Below are 17,985 nucleotides of genomic sequence, written 5' to 3'. Positions count from 1 at the left end.
CAGGCTCAAATATACAAAAAGAGATGCATTGTCAGATAACCCGTGAGTGTAATTGATATGACTGATTAAAATGGATTCTCGCCAGAGATTTGGATCTGATCGCCCTTAAAATTGTGACGTGATACATCTGACCACCGGGTGGGGTTGTTTACCCACCTCACGGGCGTAGGGAAGCCACTCAGGAAGATTCTCAGATCGCTTTCTCGACATCCACCTCGCTGCAGTTTAACGGGAAAAATACGGACTTAATGAACATAATAACGACAAATTCCCCCCGCGGGACCACCTGACAGAGTCTCGAAGCAGTGTTGATGCAATATTAGTGCAATTAGTATGTTTAATCATCATCGGCCCATTGCTAATGGCTGATCAGCTGCAGAGTCTCCTGTAACAGGCTAACCCCTCTTAAGACAACAACTGTCCACGGGAGAACAAGTGAGGCGGCACTAATACTCCGCAGGTGTCCGATTACGCGTCAGCGTGGTCTGTCCGAGCTCCTCCGGCCCGACACAACAGGTAAGGCCCTCATTCTTTGTTTTTTTTAGTTTAAACGCAATGTCACGATGTCTTTTCACATGCGTTTGTGTAACAAGGTATCAACAGGATTCCGTTGAGACTGAAACAAGATGCGTAAACAATGTCAACAAGTGTTTAATAAGTTTATTTAGTTAGTTATGGAGGATGAATTGAACTTTAGAATTCGTGTTACATGTTGAATCGCTGTCCGTGGTGCTAAATGATAGAAAAACTCGTAACGTTCAACGAACAACGTGTCTTTTGTTGACAAAATGTAAGACATATTCAACTTTATCTTTATTTTATTCAAGGTCATAGGTCATTATTGTATCAACATGAGTTTCAGTTGCTATTATCCCAGCTGGAACTTCTGACATCTCATTACTCATCGCGGCATATAATCCTCACAACAGATATCCGTTTAATTAAACATGACCCGAGGGGAATCACCATGCACCGCTGACTTCTCTGCAGACAGGCCGGCAGCCTCTCAGCTGAAGCAGCATGGGCTCCAAGGAGATGGATTCAGAGGCTGCAAAGGAAACTAGTGGATTACACTTATTTCACCTATAAAGGAAATGTCCACAGTTCAATCAAGGAGCCCTACTTTTTGCACCTGTTTTGAAATGCATGTATATTTTTTCTATTCCATTGAATTGAGTTCATGTTGGACTTTTTCTACGTCACAGTTTTGATTTGGGATCTTTTTTATGCTTTATCAATGGCCTGGAACTGTTTTTAATGTGAATCGCAGATGTTACCTGGACCATTTAAGGTGCCTGTTACAGTGGAGAACAACTGTAGTATGATATCAGTCACTTTGGACCAGCAAAAGCGGAAAAAATCCAGTTCCCCACGTCAATTGTTCCTCACCTCAATTCGCTAACTCCCGCGCTGCACCAATTCCATCCTGACTGTGGACCACAGGTATCCTCCTGCCTGGATGACTAATGGAGGAATTGCCAGACACGTAGCATGGCTAGCTCCTCTCACCCCTCTGGATCTAGGGAGATGACGAAGGGAGGGGGGCGCCCCCACTTAAACCACGGCGGCCATGCCGGGGGTTCCCAAAGCACTGCGCGCTACTTGCTGAAGAAACAGCACCGCCACAGAAGCAGGTCCTCTTCGCCGATGGGCAGAGTCATTCTCATCAATGCACCGGTTGATGGTGAGCTCACAGTCTTCAGTTACCGTGGGAACATACCTAGTGTGATTTGGTTGCAGAGGCACATGGGACTGTTATTTAGTCAATCTGAAGAGCAAAATTTGATTTGAGTTCAGAGCCAGTTACGGTTTTTTTAATAGTGTGATAACTGTAGATAATAGAGATGAAAGAAATAATTAATTCTCATCCACTCATACCAAAGCAAGAAGTGATTTCGGTTCTTAAAATAGGAGAATGGTAGCACTAGATACCGAACACATGCATATCTTTGTCACAAACTTAAAGGAAATTAATTACTTGTGTGGATTTGACATGAAGTTAGTCAAATTGTATAACTATTAGATACTTAATATTGATGATTCAGTTCCCTTTACCTTGAATATCAAGTATTTCTACAAATGATATGGTTTTCATTTGTTTTAAAATGACTCTTGAATGACGTTCCGACGTTGCTTGTGTTGCAGGAGGGGATGAAAGTGAAGACATTCACGCAGTGACAGTCGACAAGAGTCCAGATGGGCGTCTGGGTTTCAGTGTCCGCGGGGGCTCTGAACATGGACTCGGCATATTTGTCAGCAAGGTGGAGGATGACAGCTCTGCAGGTTATTTGGAAGAGTGTGTGTGGAAACTTGTTTTCGGCAAGTTTAATTTTTCAGTGAGCGTACATCTGGCCGCGTGGTCCCCTGTTTCCACGTGACGCTCACTGTCACGCCTCACGCCGAGTTCCACCTCTGTCCGCAGCGCTCGCCGGGCTCTCCGTGGGCGATAAGCTGGTGGAGGTGAACGGGGTCAGCCTAGAGAGCATCACCATGAGCAGCGCTGTGAAGGTCCTGACAGGCAACAATAGGCTGCGGATGGTGGTGAGACGGGTGGGCAAGATCCCCGGCATCCGCTACTCCAAGGAGAAGACCACATGGTGAGCTGAGCTCAACTTGTGTGATCGGCAACAAGGCTGCCAGGAAAGATTTCAGTCGTTAAATACTTACACTCTGATTCAACAAACCAAACTGTAACTGAATATTATCGCTGCATTTTGCTCGATTGTTATGTACAGGTCGGACTACAACCTTGTTGTTACCGACACTGACCTTTGCATGGCCCTTGTCTTGTGAAGTATTGTCCCTTGACTGTAGCTCACACTGGTTATCTTTCTGGTGGGATATACTGTATCTTGGTTTCATGTGGCAGCAGTGGATGGATTACCTCTGTGACCTTTGTGGCTTTTTGATTAACCGATCCTGACAGAGCTAACCGCAGCAGAGGAAGAGAAAGCAGATTTAAGACTGTATTCAGGTGTGCATATGTGTGATGTTTTGCCTTTGTCTGTGTGTGTGTGTGTGTGTGTGTGTGTGTGCAGGGTGGACCTGATTCACCGGCGGATGGTGGTGGAGGAGAGCGGGCGAACACCGTCAGAGGCCAGTTCAGACAGCGCTCTCCGCAGGATCGTACATCTCTTCACCACCTCAGATGACTACTGTTTGGGCTTCAACATTAGAGGAGGCAAAGAGTTTGGACTGGGAATTTATGTTTCTAAGTATGAACCATTTGTGGGTTGAAAAATGTTGCCTCTTTTACTCTTGAAGAGGAAACCGGTTCCAGATGCTGCAGTGATGCATGCAGTGGAGCTCAGTGTCCTTGGGCAATAGGGAGAATGGGAAAAATGTTAATATCTCCAATTGAATATCACACAATGTGGCATTTGCGGTTTTGTTTTATTGATTTAAAGTAACCAGGCAACAATCAGAAATTTATGGCAGGCGAATGATGTTAACCTTGTCACCACAACAATAGTATAGAAACTGCTTTGATAAGTTTGGTGTTAATAAAACATAAAACATTCTAAATACTTTTTAAAGTAGATCACATAAAAGTATAACCTAAGAAGGGAAAACCATTAAATAGGCTTCTCTATCAACGTGTATATCTGTTATTGTGTCTATATACCTTATTATTATTATTTTTCTTCAGATTAGACCCGGGCGGACTTGCAGAGCAGCACGGCATCAAGATGGGCGATCAAATCATGGCAGCCAATGGGGTCAGCTTTGATGACATCACCCATAGCAATGCAGTCGAGGTCCTGAAAAGCCACACTCACGTCATGTTGACCATCAGGGTGAGAGACATTTTAGGGATCAACTTGAGGTGAATTAATAAGGAATCTAACGACAACGTAACGTAACGTAAAAGAGGTTGCTTGTAATGACAGTGAATTATAACCCTCCTGTGCAGTTCCCCTCAGCTCTGTGGCACATTTGAACCTATTTGGTTAACTCTCACCACTCTAATCATCCCTTTTATTCAGATAATACACTTGTAGTATACCTGCCCGCCACTAAAAAGCAGACACACACTGTTAGCGAAGTGCTGGTAGATTTAAGGGGACCATTAAGCAACTAAAAACCGAGCTAAAAGGAGATGGACTGTTGAGCTCACGTTGACCTGATGGACAAAAACACACTTGAAATTAATGCTGCTTCTCCATGTCCGCTAGATGTGTAAATAAGAAGCAATGAGCTCCCCTCAAGTGTCCAAAAGACAATACAAGTCAATACAGGTTCACGCCTGAGTTCAGAACTGTTTCCCACTTGGTCCTTTAAACATCTCTGGTTTAATGTTTTAATTATTTGCTCCGGTTTCAACACAAAAACTGATTGGCTGCCTTAAAGGACTGTGACATAGTAATTGTTGCAGCGTGTTAAACAGCATCATCTCTTCTCAGGAGAGGACAGACTGAGTCTGAACAGAAGGGCAGGCTGCTGGCTCACAGCCCTCGAGTTCTTTATGCATGTCTGTGTTCACATGCGTGTGTGCAAGACAGCGCCACTTAACCCGTGTCATTTTAGATAAAAGGACTCGCGCGCGCGTGTGTTTGTGTGTTTGTGTGTGTGTGTGTGTGTGTGTGTGTGTGTGTGAATTGCACATGTGTATCGTGCAGTGTGTCTGAGCGCTCTCTTAGCTCGCCGACATTGCTGCTTGCTCATTTTACTCCTTTGATCTCAGGTTCCACGTGTGAAAAACGGCCAGCGACAGCGTTCATTATTTAGAGGCAGTCAGGGATCAGGTTATAATCAACAGAAAGCTGACATTTATGTCTTCCCTCTGTCCATTTTTCGACCTGTTTGTGGGTTACATGGTATGTAAGGTTGACTTTAGTTACTGAACTGGGCATACATACTGTAGTTGACAACTAGAAGTAACCCTGATATACAGTATATGTAGTTTCTTCCTATTTGACCTCATGCTGTGTTGGTGAGAAAATCTCTTAAAATGGACTTGACATGCAATCAGAAAACAATATTTTATTACATTACATGTCATTTAGCTGAGGCTTTTATCCAATGCGACTTGCAATAAGTGCATTTCAACTGTAGAGATACAAACTCAGATGAACAAGTAACAAGAAAGTACAATTTTCATCAAATAAGCAGTTTCAAAACATGTTATAGATAAGTGCCATTATAAGTACAATTTAAGTGCTACCGTATGTTAGTGCTACAGTTTGCTAGTGTTTTAGTCAAAGTAGAGGCTAAAGAGGTGTGTCTTGAGTTTGCGGCGGAAGATGTGAAGGTTCTCTGTGGTCCTGATGTTGTTCCACCATCTGGGAGCAGGACAGCAAAGAGTCGCGATCTTGCCGAGTGCTTTTCTCTCAGTGAGGGAGGAACACGCAGCTTGGCAGATGCAGAGCGGAGTGAGCGGAGTACTTAATTCATAACGGCTCCTTTTTCTAAACCTCTGTAAACTAAATAGTAAGTGAAATATCAGAGGCTATGTTGTTGTAGATCTGACTATTGGGCCTCTAGTTTGAATGGATGTGAATGTCGGTTGTTCGGTTGGACCCACACTGATTGGATGTGTTGGTGAAGACATTCATGGTGCCCAGAGGATAAATATCAATGGATTTGGATGAAATGTCTCAGCAGTTAGCAGATGTATTAGCATATTAGCCTGACATTCATTCACGTTCCCCTCACAGTGAGTTGTATCATTTTGGTGATCCAAAACTTTTCGTCCACAGCAATCAATACTTACGTTTATGACACACCACCCGGCCATCACTGTAGTTTGTATGTTTATGAGCAAATGACAGCATGTTAAACTAAGGTGAACAAAGGGGACATTGCACTTGCTAAACATCTGCATGTTAACATTTGTATTGCTAATATTTAGCTCAAAGCTCGGCTCCTGCTGAACATTTCATGTTTTTAAACTTCAACAGGAAGCTGGCAGATACCCTGCGTACAAAGAGATGGTGGCAGAATATGGCTGGCTCGACAGTTGTATGTATTTTTACTAAAATATTATTACCCAACATCTGGGTCAAGATGCAGAATCATTTTTGAGATTGATTTAATTAATAAATAAATAATAATAATAAAATGAATAAAAAATAAAACGGATCCAATTTTATTCATTTTTAATTTTAAATTATTCCATGTAATCATGCACTGTTTTTCTACAGTGGCCAATGGGGGCCCTGCGCCATCCTCCCAAGGTTCCGACTCAAACTCCTCTGCTTCCTCGCTGTCCTCCAGCACCCCTCTCAGCTCCCTCAGTGGTCTCTCCCAGGTTCTTTTCCCACAAGTCTTTGGGTCCGAGTTGGTCGACGTCGCCATCGCCACGGAGGGACGATGCAGGCGGCAAAGCAGCGCAGAGCCAACCGCTGACACCGCCATACAGACCGACCCCTTCCCTCCAGACCACCCAGATCACCCCTCAACTAACGGCTCGTACCGCGCCGTGGGCGCCACTCTGCTACTGAAGGACACCGTCATACGAGGGAAAGGGGAAGGCCCGAGGGAGACGGGAGGACGAGGAGAAGGAGGGCACCAAGAGGAGGTGAAACACTCGGCTAAGACGGCGGCACTGATGGCCCTGAGCAGACCACGGAAGCCGATCAGACGTTCCCAGAGCCACATCACGGTGTCAGGTGAGACCTGCAGGTTCAATGGAAACGTTTAACAGTGTGTAGAGTTTAGGAGTACTTAGATTTTTGTAACTATGTCTGAATCGGTTTATAATACCTAGAAAGAGAATCATAGTGTTTTTGCTATGAGGCCGTCACATCTCCACAGGGAGCAGGTCCTCTTCACAGAGTCCACCATGTTACACAACAAGCAGCCCAGAAGGGATGAACCAATTATTGGCTCTAGCGAGAGCTCTGAATTTCCAGTGCAGCCATCAGCTCCTTTTTGTGAAAGTGCCTGCATTCAGTGTGTAATGAGATCCATTCCCAAATCCTCACATATCATTCTGCAGGCTATCAATCAGTTCAATGCCCCTTCATCTTTCTATCACTACAGGGAGTTAACAAGCACATCTAAGCTCCACATGGCTGATTTAACCTCCAGAAGAAAATGTATCCAGGAGTACAAAGTTCAATGCAGACCCCTAATGAATCACCGCCCTTTACTCTCAGTTATGGTACCTCTGTGAGAAATGAATAAGAACAAGCGTATGTTGAGTTATTAGCCTTTCCTTCCCAATTTATCCAACCCATTCATACCTCCAGGACCCGGCGGGTGCTTGGATTGAAGCTCGGGGCAGATTCCCCATTTGTTATGTGCTGGAGCACTTTGCTGTAGTGCCTTCAAGAGATAGGGGTGTGTTCAGGTTAGCCCGGCCGCAATTCATCAGTATTACTGTGTTACTTTCCACGGAGGGAGATTTACTGCAGTGAATACAGGAGCTGACTGGAAGAGAAATGAACCGTCTGTACTCATAGCTGAGACAGTGTATCACCCAACGGTTTAGCATGGAGCGGTACAAAGCCTAATGAATTATGTTTTCAGTGTCAAGCACAGAGGTGCAGAATGTCCTGTTCTTGATATGGTTCAACACCACCACACACATTTTTATATGATTTAGTTGATTTAGTCACATTTCTTGATTCCAATCATTAAAATGTTTTCGCAGGTGCTGAAATTGGTTAAAATCATCATGTTTCACAGCATTCGGTTGGGAAAATGTATCGCTATTGCTTCTTTAAGAGGGACTTTCATCTTCCCCTTTTCCACCTTTAGAGGACAGGCAAAAAAAGAAGAGACAACAGAAGGAGAAGAGCTCCGGAGAGGGTAAAACCAGCCTGCAGCGATCGAAAACCTTTGTCAACCTGTTCTTCAAGAAAGACCGTAAAGATAAAAGCCGCTCCAAGTCACCATCTCGCCATCCCCACAAGGGTGAGAGATCAATCCCTGGGTTTGTGAGGTGCAATGTTTGTTTTGTATCCAAATCTCATGCCATCCTCAGATCTTTTTTTCTTTCTTCTTTCCTTCCAATTCCTCAGATAAGGAGCGCGGCCGTCCTTTCCAGCTCTTGACCTCCCCGAGGGAATCCCGCGCCGGAGTCAAAGACAGCCGCCCGCCGCCCCGAGCAGAGACACTGCAGCACGTGGAAGACATGGCGAAGAAACTGCTCAGCCAGGATGAGGTGGCGGCTGTGATGAGACACTGTCGGCGGGTCAGTGAAATCACTACCTCTGGCACCTCACTGACACCTCTCCTGTGTATTTTTTGTTTTTACTTTGTGGTTCAAGTGTGCAGTATTTCTCCCCCGTGTTGCCACGCGTCCTCCAGTGTTCGATGTGTCTGGCAGCGGTTGTGAAAAAAGAGAGATTTGGCTCGTCGCTTATGATTAGGTTCAAATATCGGCTGTCCTTTGATCCACTCGTCTCATTTGGCCCCATCTCACACTCTGCGGCCCATTTCTGGGCATCAGCTCTTTGCAGCAGACGGTGTTTTTGGGAAACCATAAAATGTAATGACCCTGCATCGTGCAACATGTATCAAGAGAAATCATGAAAAATGCACAGATGATGATTTTTCCACCTTAAGAAAAATGACATTTTGGGAAAGAAGAATCGGATGGAAATCTTTCAACACAACCAACAACACTGGTTGGTTCTCCTTGTTGTTCTTCTCTAATTTGTATACCAATCTAACCTTGCCTTCAGTTTTTGTCCGACGTTGTGATTGAGGATTTGGTGCGTCCCATTCTGGCAATCTTGGACAAGCCAGAGAAACTGCTACTTCTCAGAGAAATAAGGTGAGATATATCTAGTTCACAGAATGCTGTCTCTGTATACATGTTTGATGTGTATGTAACTGATGCTGATCTATGTCCTCTGCAGGATGCTGATACCCACTACTGAGCTGGGTCAATTTGACAGCATGGTCATGCCCTTTGAGCTAGAGGCGTACAACATCCTCAAAAGTCGCTCTGGTAGGCAAAGGAATGAAAGATAAATAAGTAAAAAAAAATGAAAAGGGATTCATGGGAAACCAGTGACATATCAAGCCGATTATTTCCTCTCAGTTCGTTCTCCAGCTCTTCGCTCCCCTCGCAGAGGGACCCCTCGACGTCACCTCATCACCCCGATTCCAGGTACATTCACAGTATCGCTCCCTCGCTCTCACCCTGTCTCCTTCCAGACCTCACCTGTTTCTTCTGACACCCTCTCTGTCCTCTTGGTGTCCTCTAATCCGAGAGCCACGCGAGAGATACTCGAGGGACTTAGACCGCTCACCCTTTGTCTCCTTCCCCTCCCGCTCTAATTTTTTTCCTCCCTCGTCTAAATTCTCTCCTGACTGAAAACTGAAAGACTGCACACACACACACACACACACACACACACACACACACACACACACACACACACACACACCTCAAATCCTTATCCAAAACCCACTTACCCACACTGGCATGCACACAATATCTCAGGTTTCCTGTGGCTGTGCTGAAGCAGAAGCTTGTGTTACGTCTCTGTGGCCAACAGAAAGCACTGAGACGAGCCTGGTTGGTCACTGTGACACTTCAACAATGAGGAGATCCTTTTATTCTTTTCTTTATTCAAGAGTCACTGAGACACAATACAGTGTTACGTTAAACTGAATGTCTCCCTTTCCAAAATCACAAGTTAAGGGTCAACGTTATTATATGTAGTTTGGTGCTCTCCCTCGCAAAGGATTTTCTTTGCAATGAAATTACAAAAATAAGACCCGGTGGTGTGAAAATAGAACAAAGTGAGCTTGAGGGAACATTAGCAGATGAATACTTTTGATGATTTCTTGAACCGTCCATAGTGAAAGCAATAATAAACCTGTGGAGCATCTTTTAACCTCGTCGCCGTGTTTACATGCCGAAGTTATAAAATACACTTGAATCTGAATTACGGATGCAACGTTTGTCCAGACTACAGGGGCGGGTTCCACCTCCAACCGGTCCAGGACAAACTGCTGGAGTTTCAGCTGATGGAGGAGCTGGAGAGATTACGTGTGTCCGGGCAGCAGTCGGGCCATCTGGCCCCGTCGCGTGCCTTCACGCCTCTGCTGGACGTGCCCGTGGACATCCACGCCTCTGCCTCTGCGCGCCCCCGCTCCCTGAGCCCCTTACCGACCCACGGCTTCCACCTCGGCGGATCCCCTCACATCTCTCAACGCACGCGCCAAACCCGCGGCTCCTCGGGCCGGAGAGACGACGGGGCGCAGCGGCGTGACGAGACGTCCTTGTTGTCGGCGTCCGACCGAGGAGATGCAGCGCCCGAACGGGGGAGGTCGCCTGAGAGGAACGGGCACGGGATAGCGAGGAGGGGGTTGAGCCCTGACAGCGTACGCGGCGGACGCCGCCGGCCGGAGGGCTACACGGAGGTCAGCGTGCGCGTGCCTTCACAGCGGCGAGGGAGAAACCCTCCGGATGATCTGTTGGAGGCACCGAGAGACCGGAGTCCATCTACAGGCGGAGAGAGCAGTCAGCGGCTGGATGGACATTCACAACATGGTGCTGAGAGAGGAGCAACTCCGCCATCTGCAAAGTATGAAATCAACACTTTGAGCATCTCTAAGGCCAAGCAGTCCCTGGGTGAGTTCTGTTTGTTTTTACTTTTGATTATAGTTTAATCAATCGAGTTCAGTGTGATCAATTGGCTTGAAACAAGAGTAAAAACAGCTAAATGACTATTGTAACTTTACATTTGAAGGTTTTCATCCTTCCATATCCATTACCTCACCAGTAGAGGTCAGGATGTCACTAAACTGAATGGCCTTATCCTATAATGATAAATGAAATAGACCAAAGAAAGTATACAGACACTATTAGAGTTGACTTGTAAATACATGAGAATCAGGAAATGCCTCGGTTTAAGATTGTAGTATTTGTCTGTGTGTCTACAGGTATTAGTGTGTCTGGAGGTACGGAGTCTAGAGTGCAGCCCATGATAAAGATTGAGAAAATCTTCCCAGGTGGAGCTGCATCTATGAATGAGGCTCTCAAGGTGACTTAAATATGGCCGAGACAGGAAGACACACCTCCCCATATCACTAAAAAAGGGTCTCGGCTGAATGAAAAAATGTTGTTTGTTTTTAGCACTGCAAAGGCTGGTAAACACATTGAACATAGACTATCCTCTGGTTATGAGCTGCCGTGGCGATAAGTATGCGTGTGTTTGAGGGAGAGGTTGAAGATGTGCAGTCAGCAGTGCAGGTGAAAGAGTGGAGAGGCATCTCAAGTATCCCATCGCCTTGAATATTCATGAAGTACACGGGTGCTGGTCTGCTAATGTATTGGTAATATACTGCTTGCACAGTAACTTAACTTTCATCCGTGATCTTGGCCTGGTTAACTTAAACACACATGATACACTCATTCACTACAGATTAAAAGTTTCATAACAGCTACTTTACCAAAACTCGGTTCTATTATCTCGTATCACAATGTGTCCTGAGGGCAGCATGAAAGTCAACGTGGAAATTCATCCGTCCGCACTGGTAACACAATGCTTTAACAAATATTTGCCTTTCTCAGTGTGACCTCACAAGAATTAACTAGAAAAGAGACAAAAGTCAGACAATAGAAGAATTAACTACACTAAATAAAACAAACCAGTAACACCACAGCGCCTGATGCTTTTTCCAGACAGGAAACAGCCGAATAAAATACCACAAAACGGAAAAGGTAGACATGTAAGCAACATCAATTCCATAGCTGAAAAGCCAGAGAAACTGCTACTTCTGTACCTGACCTTTCCACGTACTCTGAAGTGTGGAATGAGATGCACTACTTTGTGTATAGATAGATGTCTCATTCCCATTACAATAGATAATACGCAGAGCCAATATTTCTCTTCTCCTTACCTAAAGAAACCACATTGTGAACAATTCAAAATCTTCTTAGTTTGCCAATTTCTCTACTTTTATTTACATTACATGTCATTTAGCTGACGCTTTTATCCAAAGTGACCCACAATAAGTGCATTTCCACCCTAAGGATACAAACTCAAAGAACAAGAAAGTGCAATTTCAATATTCATGGTCACCTCAATTTATCACTAAGAGACGTATGACATTCTGATGTAGGGTTAAATTAAAAGCGCTTTTAATCTTCTCTTTGATTAAATGGTGCTTAATCTTTTGATACTGTCCTCATGGGAGGCTGTAAGGTTTTGGTTTAACACCAGACTGTGTGATGAGCTGTAAGTAAACCTGTCTGCACGGACACAGTCCAGTGGAACCTCCCCAATACAAATGTGTTTAACCTACAATAGATCAAATGCAGAAGTACAAAATAAGGGGGAAACATATGTCTTTGTTTCTAATCACTGGAAGGGAAAAGGGAAAGGGAAAATACGTGGTTTGAATATAACAATGGCCCTGGGTCTTGTGTGTTTGTGTTATGTTATGTGTTGCTAACCTTCACTTAGGTTGAGCACACGAGGCAGGTGCATCCTCGTCAAATGCCGATGACATCAGAGGAAGTTCCTCTCCTCAGTCCATCCTGCAGGAAAAAACGAGACAACGGTCCCAGCTGTGTGTGTGTGTGTGTGTGTGTTGGTCTCAGTGAATGTTCTTTTTTCAACAACCTAGTGCTGTAGGGGAAACTTTATATGTTCCGTGTGATTTTATTAAACTGGCGGGAGAGCCCCAATTCTCTCTGGCATAAATCAGGTCCCCGCTGAGGGACACAATCAGTGCAGATTGATGGGAACACACGGGACAGATTGCTCCAGGAAGAAAAAAAAAGATACAGATGGAGAAGAAAACGTTCAAAAACATACGTTATCATGATGTATTAATGACTTCTTTCCTTGGAGTTCTGCTCGTAAATGTGACCCCCCTCCGTTTGCCTCCGCAGGCAGGGGATGAGCTGTTGTCGGTGGACGGCGAGAGCCTGCAAGGAGTGACTCATCAGCACGCGGTGGACGCCATTCGCAGAGCGTTCAGCAACAAGGCCAAAGACCCGATGGTTTTTGTAGTTAAGGTCTCCGAGGTCCCTACCACCACGCGCCCCAGGAGACCTGCAGACTAACCTCACGTGTGCCTCACAGTCAGATTGCAGTTCAGGCGTGAAGGACACAAAAACCTGCAACTGCTGCGGGACTGAATGACCTCTGGGGTCGACTCCAAAAGAGAGGATATAGAAGGAAAAGATGCACAAATACCCTATGAAACGTTATGACAGTTTATTTATACAGATTAACATTACTGATCACTTTTGCTACTTTTTTGCCTTGTTTTTACTAAATGCATATATTGCACATTAACCGGATCTCATATGTTTGACGGTAATATAACGTGGTTCATGAACTCCTCTTGGGTTAAAGTTGTGCCACTGACACCAGGCGACCTCGCATGACCTCTGCTGATTGTGGAGACCGAGTTCTGCCCTTTTCAGTTTGAGCATCTCAGTCCTGCAGCCCTGCAGGCCTGCCAGAGGGAGATTATCTCAGCCTGTGTTATGAGATTTAGAGATTTATACCCAGATTAAAACCCTGTATTATGTCAAAAACTGATAGTTTGGGTTCAGTGGATGTCTGGGGGGATTATTACAAATTGCTGCTCAGTATTTTGTGCTGCATGATTCTGGCAGAAGTGCTCGTGCTCTGGAGCAATCCGCCACTTTAGAGGCTTAATTACACCATGCTGTGGCCTGAGCTTATGCAGGCATGTGGAGGAGTTGGAAAAACATCTCAATGAGAAATGCAGGACACGAAGGCCAGTGGCACAGTTTAAATCAAAGTAGGGTAGAGGAGATATGTGCTGCTAGTTAACTGGAATCAGTGTGCATAGTGCCTTACTTCTGCAGATGGCCAGTGGGAGAAAAGAAAATGAATAAATGAAAGACAGCCAAGGAAAGTCAAGGTGAAATGTTTCAACTCAGACAGGCAATTCAATTTAAAAATAATATTGAGAGTGTCTATGCCTTTGAGTTACAACTAACTTTGATGAACACTCACACGATTTGTTTTGGCAAAAAAAAGAGTACATTTAAGGTGTGACAACGTGTTCTTTAATTAAAAACACTTGTACAAGAAATGTACACATAAAAAATATACATGGACAACTACCTACATGAATTACTGAAGACACAATGTAAGTTAACACTTAAAAAATGCACACAAAAGGATGAGGAAAAATGCCACAAAAAAAGAAGAAAATGTGTTACGTTGCTTTGGTCTAGTCACAGTGGCTACATTTGATATAGTTATTTTGTCTAAATAAAAGACAAAGTCACTCTGTTATTCTATTTAGTGTTTTACATATTTACACAGAATCAGTTATTCAACAATGAAGAGAACTGAGATTTGAGGAAAATGCGGAAGCCCGTGACGCAGTACATTTCAGTTTGGTTTGCATCGCCTGTATTAATGTGAACCTCCTCTGCGGTGAGTGAATAACAGTCGAGGTCTTGTTAACAAGGCCAAACCACTCGCTTCAATCAAAGTCACTCACTCCCATCGCTATGCTCATTTATGCAGGCTCGTGATGATCTACATTGAATTGAAATGTGATAATCAAATCTCCTGAAAGGGGTTCTATCGAGTTTCCAACACTTTCTTAGTTTGAACTCAACTTAATCAAAAATGACCTTGTCTTATGCTTTTATGAACTAAGAACAAGCACAAAACCCAAAGATGAAGACGTGAATTGGTGCGATATTATGATACTGACAATCAGATAATTGATCAATCAAAATGGAGAGTCGGCGGGTAAAAACTGAGCCTAAACTAAAAGTTGCCAACTGTTATCAGCTGCAAAGTTTGGTCACTAGAGTTTGTGTCACACAGGTTACATAATACATTAACACATATTTTCATGCATTACAGTATTAGGTGCACTCTTTCTATGCTGCCGCCTCCATTTATAACTGATCCATCATTTGAATAATTGGTATGTGATATATATATATATGTATCTACAGTTAGAAGTTTTTTATACGTTGTATATTAAACCCACACTTATATCAGTCCTACAACAAAATATCTTCAGGTGCTTTATATAGAAAAATATACAACATCTCCATTATATAGATTTCCATTTAACTGTTGTTCCTTGATAAAGACTCTTTGTAAAATAAAAGTTGTCAGCAAATTACTTTTTACCCCATAGAGACCCATCGTGCTCAGCCTTAGCCCTGCATACACTGTGAAAGAACAGCTTTAAACATTAACGTTACTATTCAGGGCTTTAACAGCCAACTTGCCGTGAGCTACTGCATCGGCAAATTCTCCCTTCAGCTCCATCTGAACTACCAGCTTCTAAATCTGATACTACAAAAGCATGCAGACATGCCAGCCTGGCTACCGTATAGACGTCAGTGAAGATTATAGTCTAGGGGGAAACTTAAGATTACTTTAAAAGTGTTATTTGGCTTTTGGCTGAAATAAGCTAAATAAAGAGTACTAATGGAAATGAAGGAGAATAGTAGGGAACTCTGAATAAGCATGTATTAAAAATCTCTCAGTGACGTCATGACCGAACTGAAAGAACATGCTCCATTTCTAGCTTCCTGATAGCGACTGCTGACTGTTATAAAAATAGAGTAAAAAGCAGCGATGCAGATGGAAGGAGGGAGCCGATGTAGAGACAAACACAGAAATAGAAAGAGAGAGGAGAATCAAGCGCATCCTGGCGATAACTCCCCATGCTACGGTCTGCTTCCTATTGTGCTACACAATTGTAAAATGCACATGTATGTTCATGTCAGAGCTCGCTGTGTTGTCTGTCTGAGATAAAACACTGGTCGGGTGCCACAGCGGGAACGTTGGTGTTCTAGCAAACATGAGAAGCGCCTTTCAAACGTTTGGTTTCTGTTTCTTCGCGGTTGGAGAAATGATTTTTAGATTTCAAAACTACATGTGTGCTGTGGTTCGAGGATTTGCTTGTTGTATCCCAAACAAAATTTTACGGAAAAGTTCTGCAAACAGCTACCATGTTTCCCCGGGTGAGCAGATTCTCTAATTGGCCGTGATGACCTTTCATACTGCATTTCTCTGGTGTGATAACAGTCACAATACATTCTTTGTTTTTGAAATACACACTGCTGAGGCAATTTAGCACAAGAACAACGATATTCTCACTCCTTAATCATTTTTAAAATGAAAGGAACCGGTGATCCTTTCAACGCGGTGAAACACAAAGAGCAGATGTTTGGTGTTTTCTGGCCCTCAGCGGTTACTTAGAAGACTACTGCAACTGCTGCTGTTGTTGTTTGGCCAGTTGGTGAGATCATCATTAGCAGCCAGCAGCGGTGGCTTTTTGATGGCACTGCTGTCATGATGCATCGTTGCGTGCTGGTGGCCCGGGTGTTTAACCTTGTCACCAAAGGGGTGACTGCACTTTGATCACACTGCTGTGCATTTTTTGGCTTCGAGTTCCCGATCTATTTTTGAAATCCTGATTCGAACCCGGTCCGAGGAAGTCTTTGTGCTGGCTTTGTAGTGGAGCAAAACCTGTTGTATACAGATTCATTGGAGTACAGAAGAAAGAATGCACCTTTGGGGGATTTCCCTTTCGACAGTGACAAGTGGCGAGTGCTCACTCAGTGGTCCAGTTGTGGCCAAGTCTTTTTTTCGTGTTTTGTTTCCATGTTCCCGTGCACATATTACAATAAGAGCGCGTGTATGTGCGTGTTAGTGTGATTAGATCTCTGTGGCAGTGATTTCCTCAAAGTGGATGTCGTTGCTGCCACTGTGAACCTCATAGTCGTCCATGTCCCGGTTCTCCAGCTCCAGACTCAGCTCCCTCATCACTCGCTCAAGATCCCGGTTTCTGCGGTACATCTGGATGTAGTTCTGCTGCAACTGTTTCTGGTAGCGGATTACCTGCGTGGAGGGAATTACGGTAAGTGAGTGAATCAGAAGGGAGGATCAGAGTAAGCTATTTTGTTGTGTATGACATTGAATAAAAATCTGAGATTGAAAGTGAATCAATAGGAAATACAAATAAAAAAAACCTTCACTTCCTTTTTACCTTTTCTTTTTCCTCGTGCCACACTCTCCTTTCATCCTCAAAACGGGACAGTTGCTCCTCATTAGTCCTCCTCTCGTACATGAGTTCAGCCTTCAGCCTGTCCACCTGAGAGAGGGAGACGAAATGTTATTCACTCCACCGTTTCTGTGCTGGAAGAAGTATTTAGTTATTTTACTTCAGTGAAAGTAATACCACAGTAAACATACTCTATCACAGGGAAATCCTATATTGAGCTTGTACTAAGTGCCAATAACACGTACTATGGTGCTTCAAACTTAAGACCGCAACTCATTATGCAGAAAAAAAGGAATGTTATCGTACCATCTAATGAAGCTGATCATATTCCGTTAGTTAACTATAAGCATGAAATAAATGTAGCAGAGGAAAAATGTCCGTGTACCTGTTGTCTGAATCCCAACACTGCTTCTGCATTCTGCCTCTGAGCCTTGGCTTCATCACTCTCCCCTCCCCACACCAGATGGGTCTCCTCTGCATCTCGGTACAAAGACGGACTGGGACCGCCCCTCCCGGCCATTCCTCTCCCCTGTTGGAGGGAGAGGCTCATGCATTGCCCCTTCATGGTTAGATTTGCAGGTAGGGAGTGCACGCCGTAATTGGACAGAGTGTCACGGAGGCGGGCCGACTCTTCTTCCAACCGGCCCAGCTTCTCGCGGAGCAGCTCGGCTTCGCTCTTGCGCCTCTGGAGTTCGTTCTCGCAGACCTCCAGTTCCAGAGATCGTGTCCGCAGGGCCGTGGCGGCCTCGTGAGATCGAGCCTGGCTGGCCTGCAGCTCAGAACGCGCTTCTCTCAGCTGGGCCTTCAGCACCACGATGTCTCCGGCCTTCTGGCTGAGCTCGGACTGGATTTCCTTCATCTGCTGCTTCAGGAGGGAGATTTCTCCTGTCTTCTGACACACCTAAAGCATCATGAGCAATACAAGTTAGAGAGAGAGAGAGAGAGAGAGAGAGAGAGAGAGAGAGAGAGTGCAGACAATACTGAACAAATGGTCTATTATGACAGAATACAAACTAACATTTCTGATTCGCTTGCAAGTTCCTTATG

The 17,985-nt window shown here is 44.4% G+C and overlaps 2 protein-coding genes across 5 annotated transcripts in view; one reads left to right on the top strand and one right to left on the bottom strand.

The window, feature by feature from the left end:
- The first annotated feature begins 173 nt into the window (after positions 1–173).
- Positions 174–13,954, top strand: pdzd7a (PDZ domain containing 7a). Its single transcript, XM_037465269.2, has 16 exons — positions 174–516; positions 930–1,684; positions 2,146–2,283; positions 2,423–2,597; positions 3,039–3,215; positions 3,650–3,797; positions 5,901–5,961; positions 6,144–6,611; positions 7,705–7,860; positions 7,968–8,140; positions 8,634–8,725; positions 8,811–8,902; positions 8,996–9,064; positions 9,872–10,537; positions 10,849–10,949; positions 12,806–13,954. The coding sequence occupies exons 2-16, from the start codon at positions 1,492–1,494 to the stop codon at positions 12,977–12,979; spliced, it is 2,883 nt and encodes a 960-aa protein (XP_037321166.2). The 5' UTR covers positions 174–516; positions 930–1,491; the 3' UTR covers positions 12,980–13,954.
- Positions 13,938–17,985, bottom strand: part of lzts2a (leucine zipper, putative tumor suppressor 2a) — a 30,195-nt gene continuing 26,147 nt past the window's right edge. For all 4 annotated transcript variants that reach the window (XM_062566440.1, XM_037465270.2, XM_037465272.2 and 1 more), the window contains 3 exons: positions 17,324–17,839; positions 16,924–17,028; positions 13,938–16,775 (listed from right to left, as the gene is read on the bottom strand). In XM_062566440.1, the coding sequence (XP_062422424.1) occupies positions 16,593–16,775; positions 16,924–17,028; positions 17,324–17,839 (804 nt within the window). In that variant the 3' untranslated portion in view covers positions 13,938–16,592. The remainder of the gene's footprint in view (positions 16,776–16,923; positions 17,029–17,323; positions 17,840–17,985) is intronic.

This window comes from Pungitius pungitius, chromosome 13 (genome assembly GCF_949316345.1).
Source record: "Pungitius pungitius chromosome 13, fPunPun2.1, whole genome shotgun sequence".
NCBI classification, from domain to species: domain Eukaryota; kingdom Metazoa; phylum Chordata; class Actinopteri; order Perciformes; family Gasterosteidae; genus Pungitius; species Pungitius pungitius.
The sequence above is the reverse complement of the archived record's forward strand: the minus strand, read 5'-3'. Positions and strand labels throughout refer to the sequence as shown.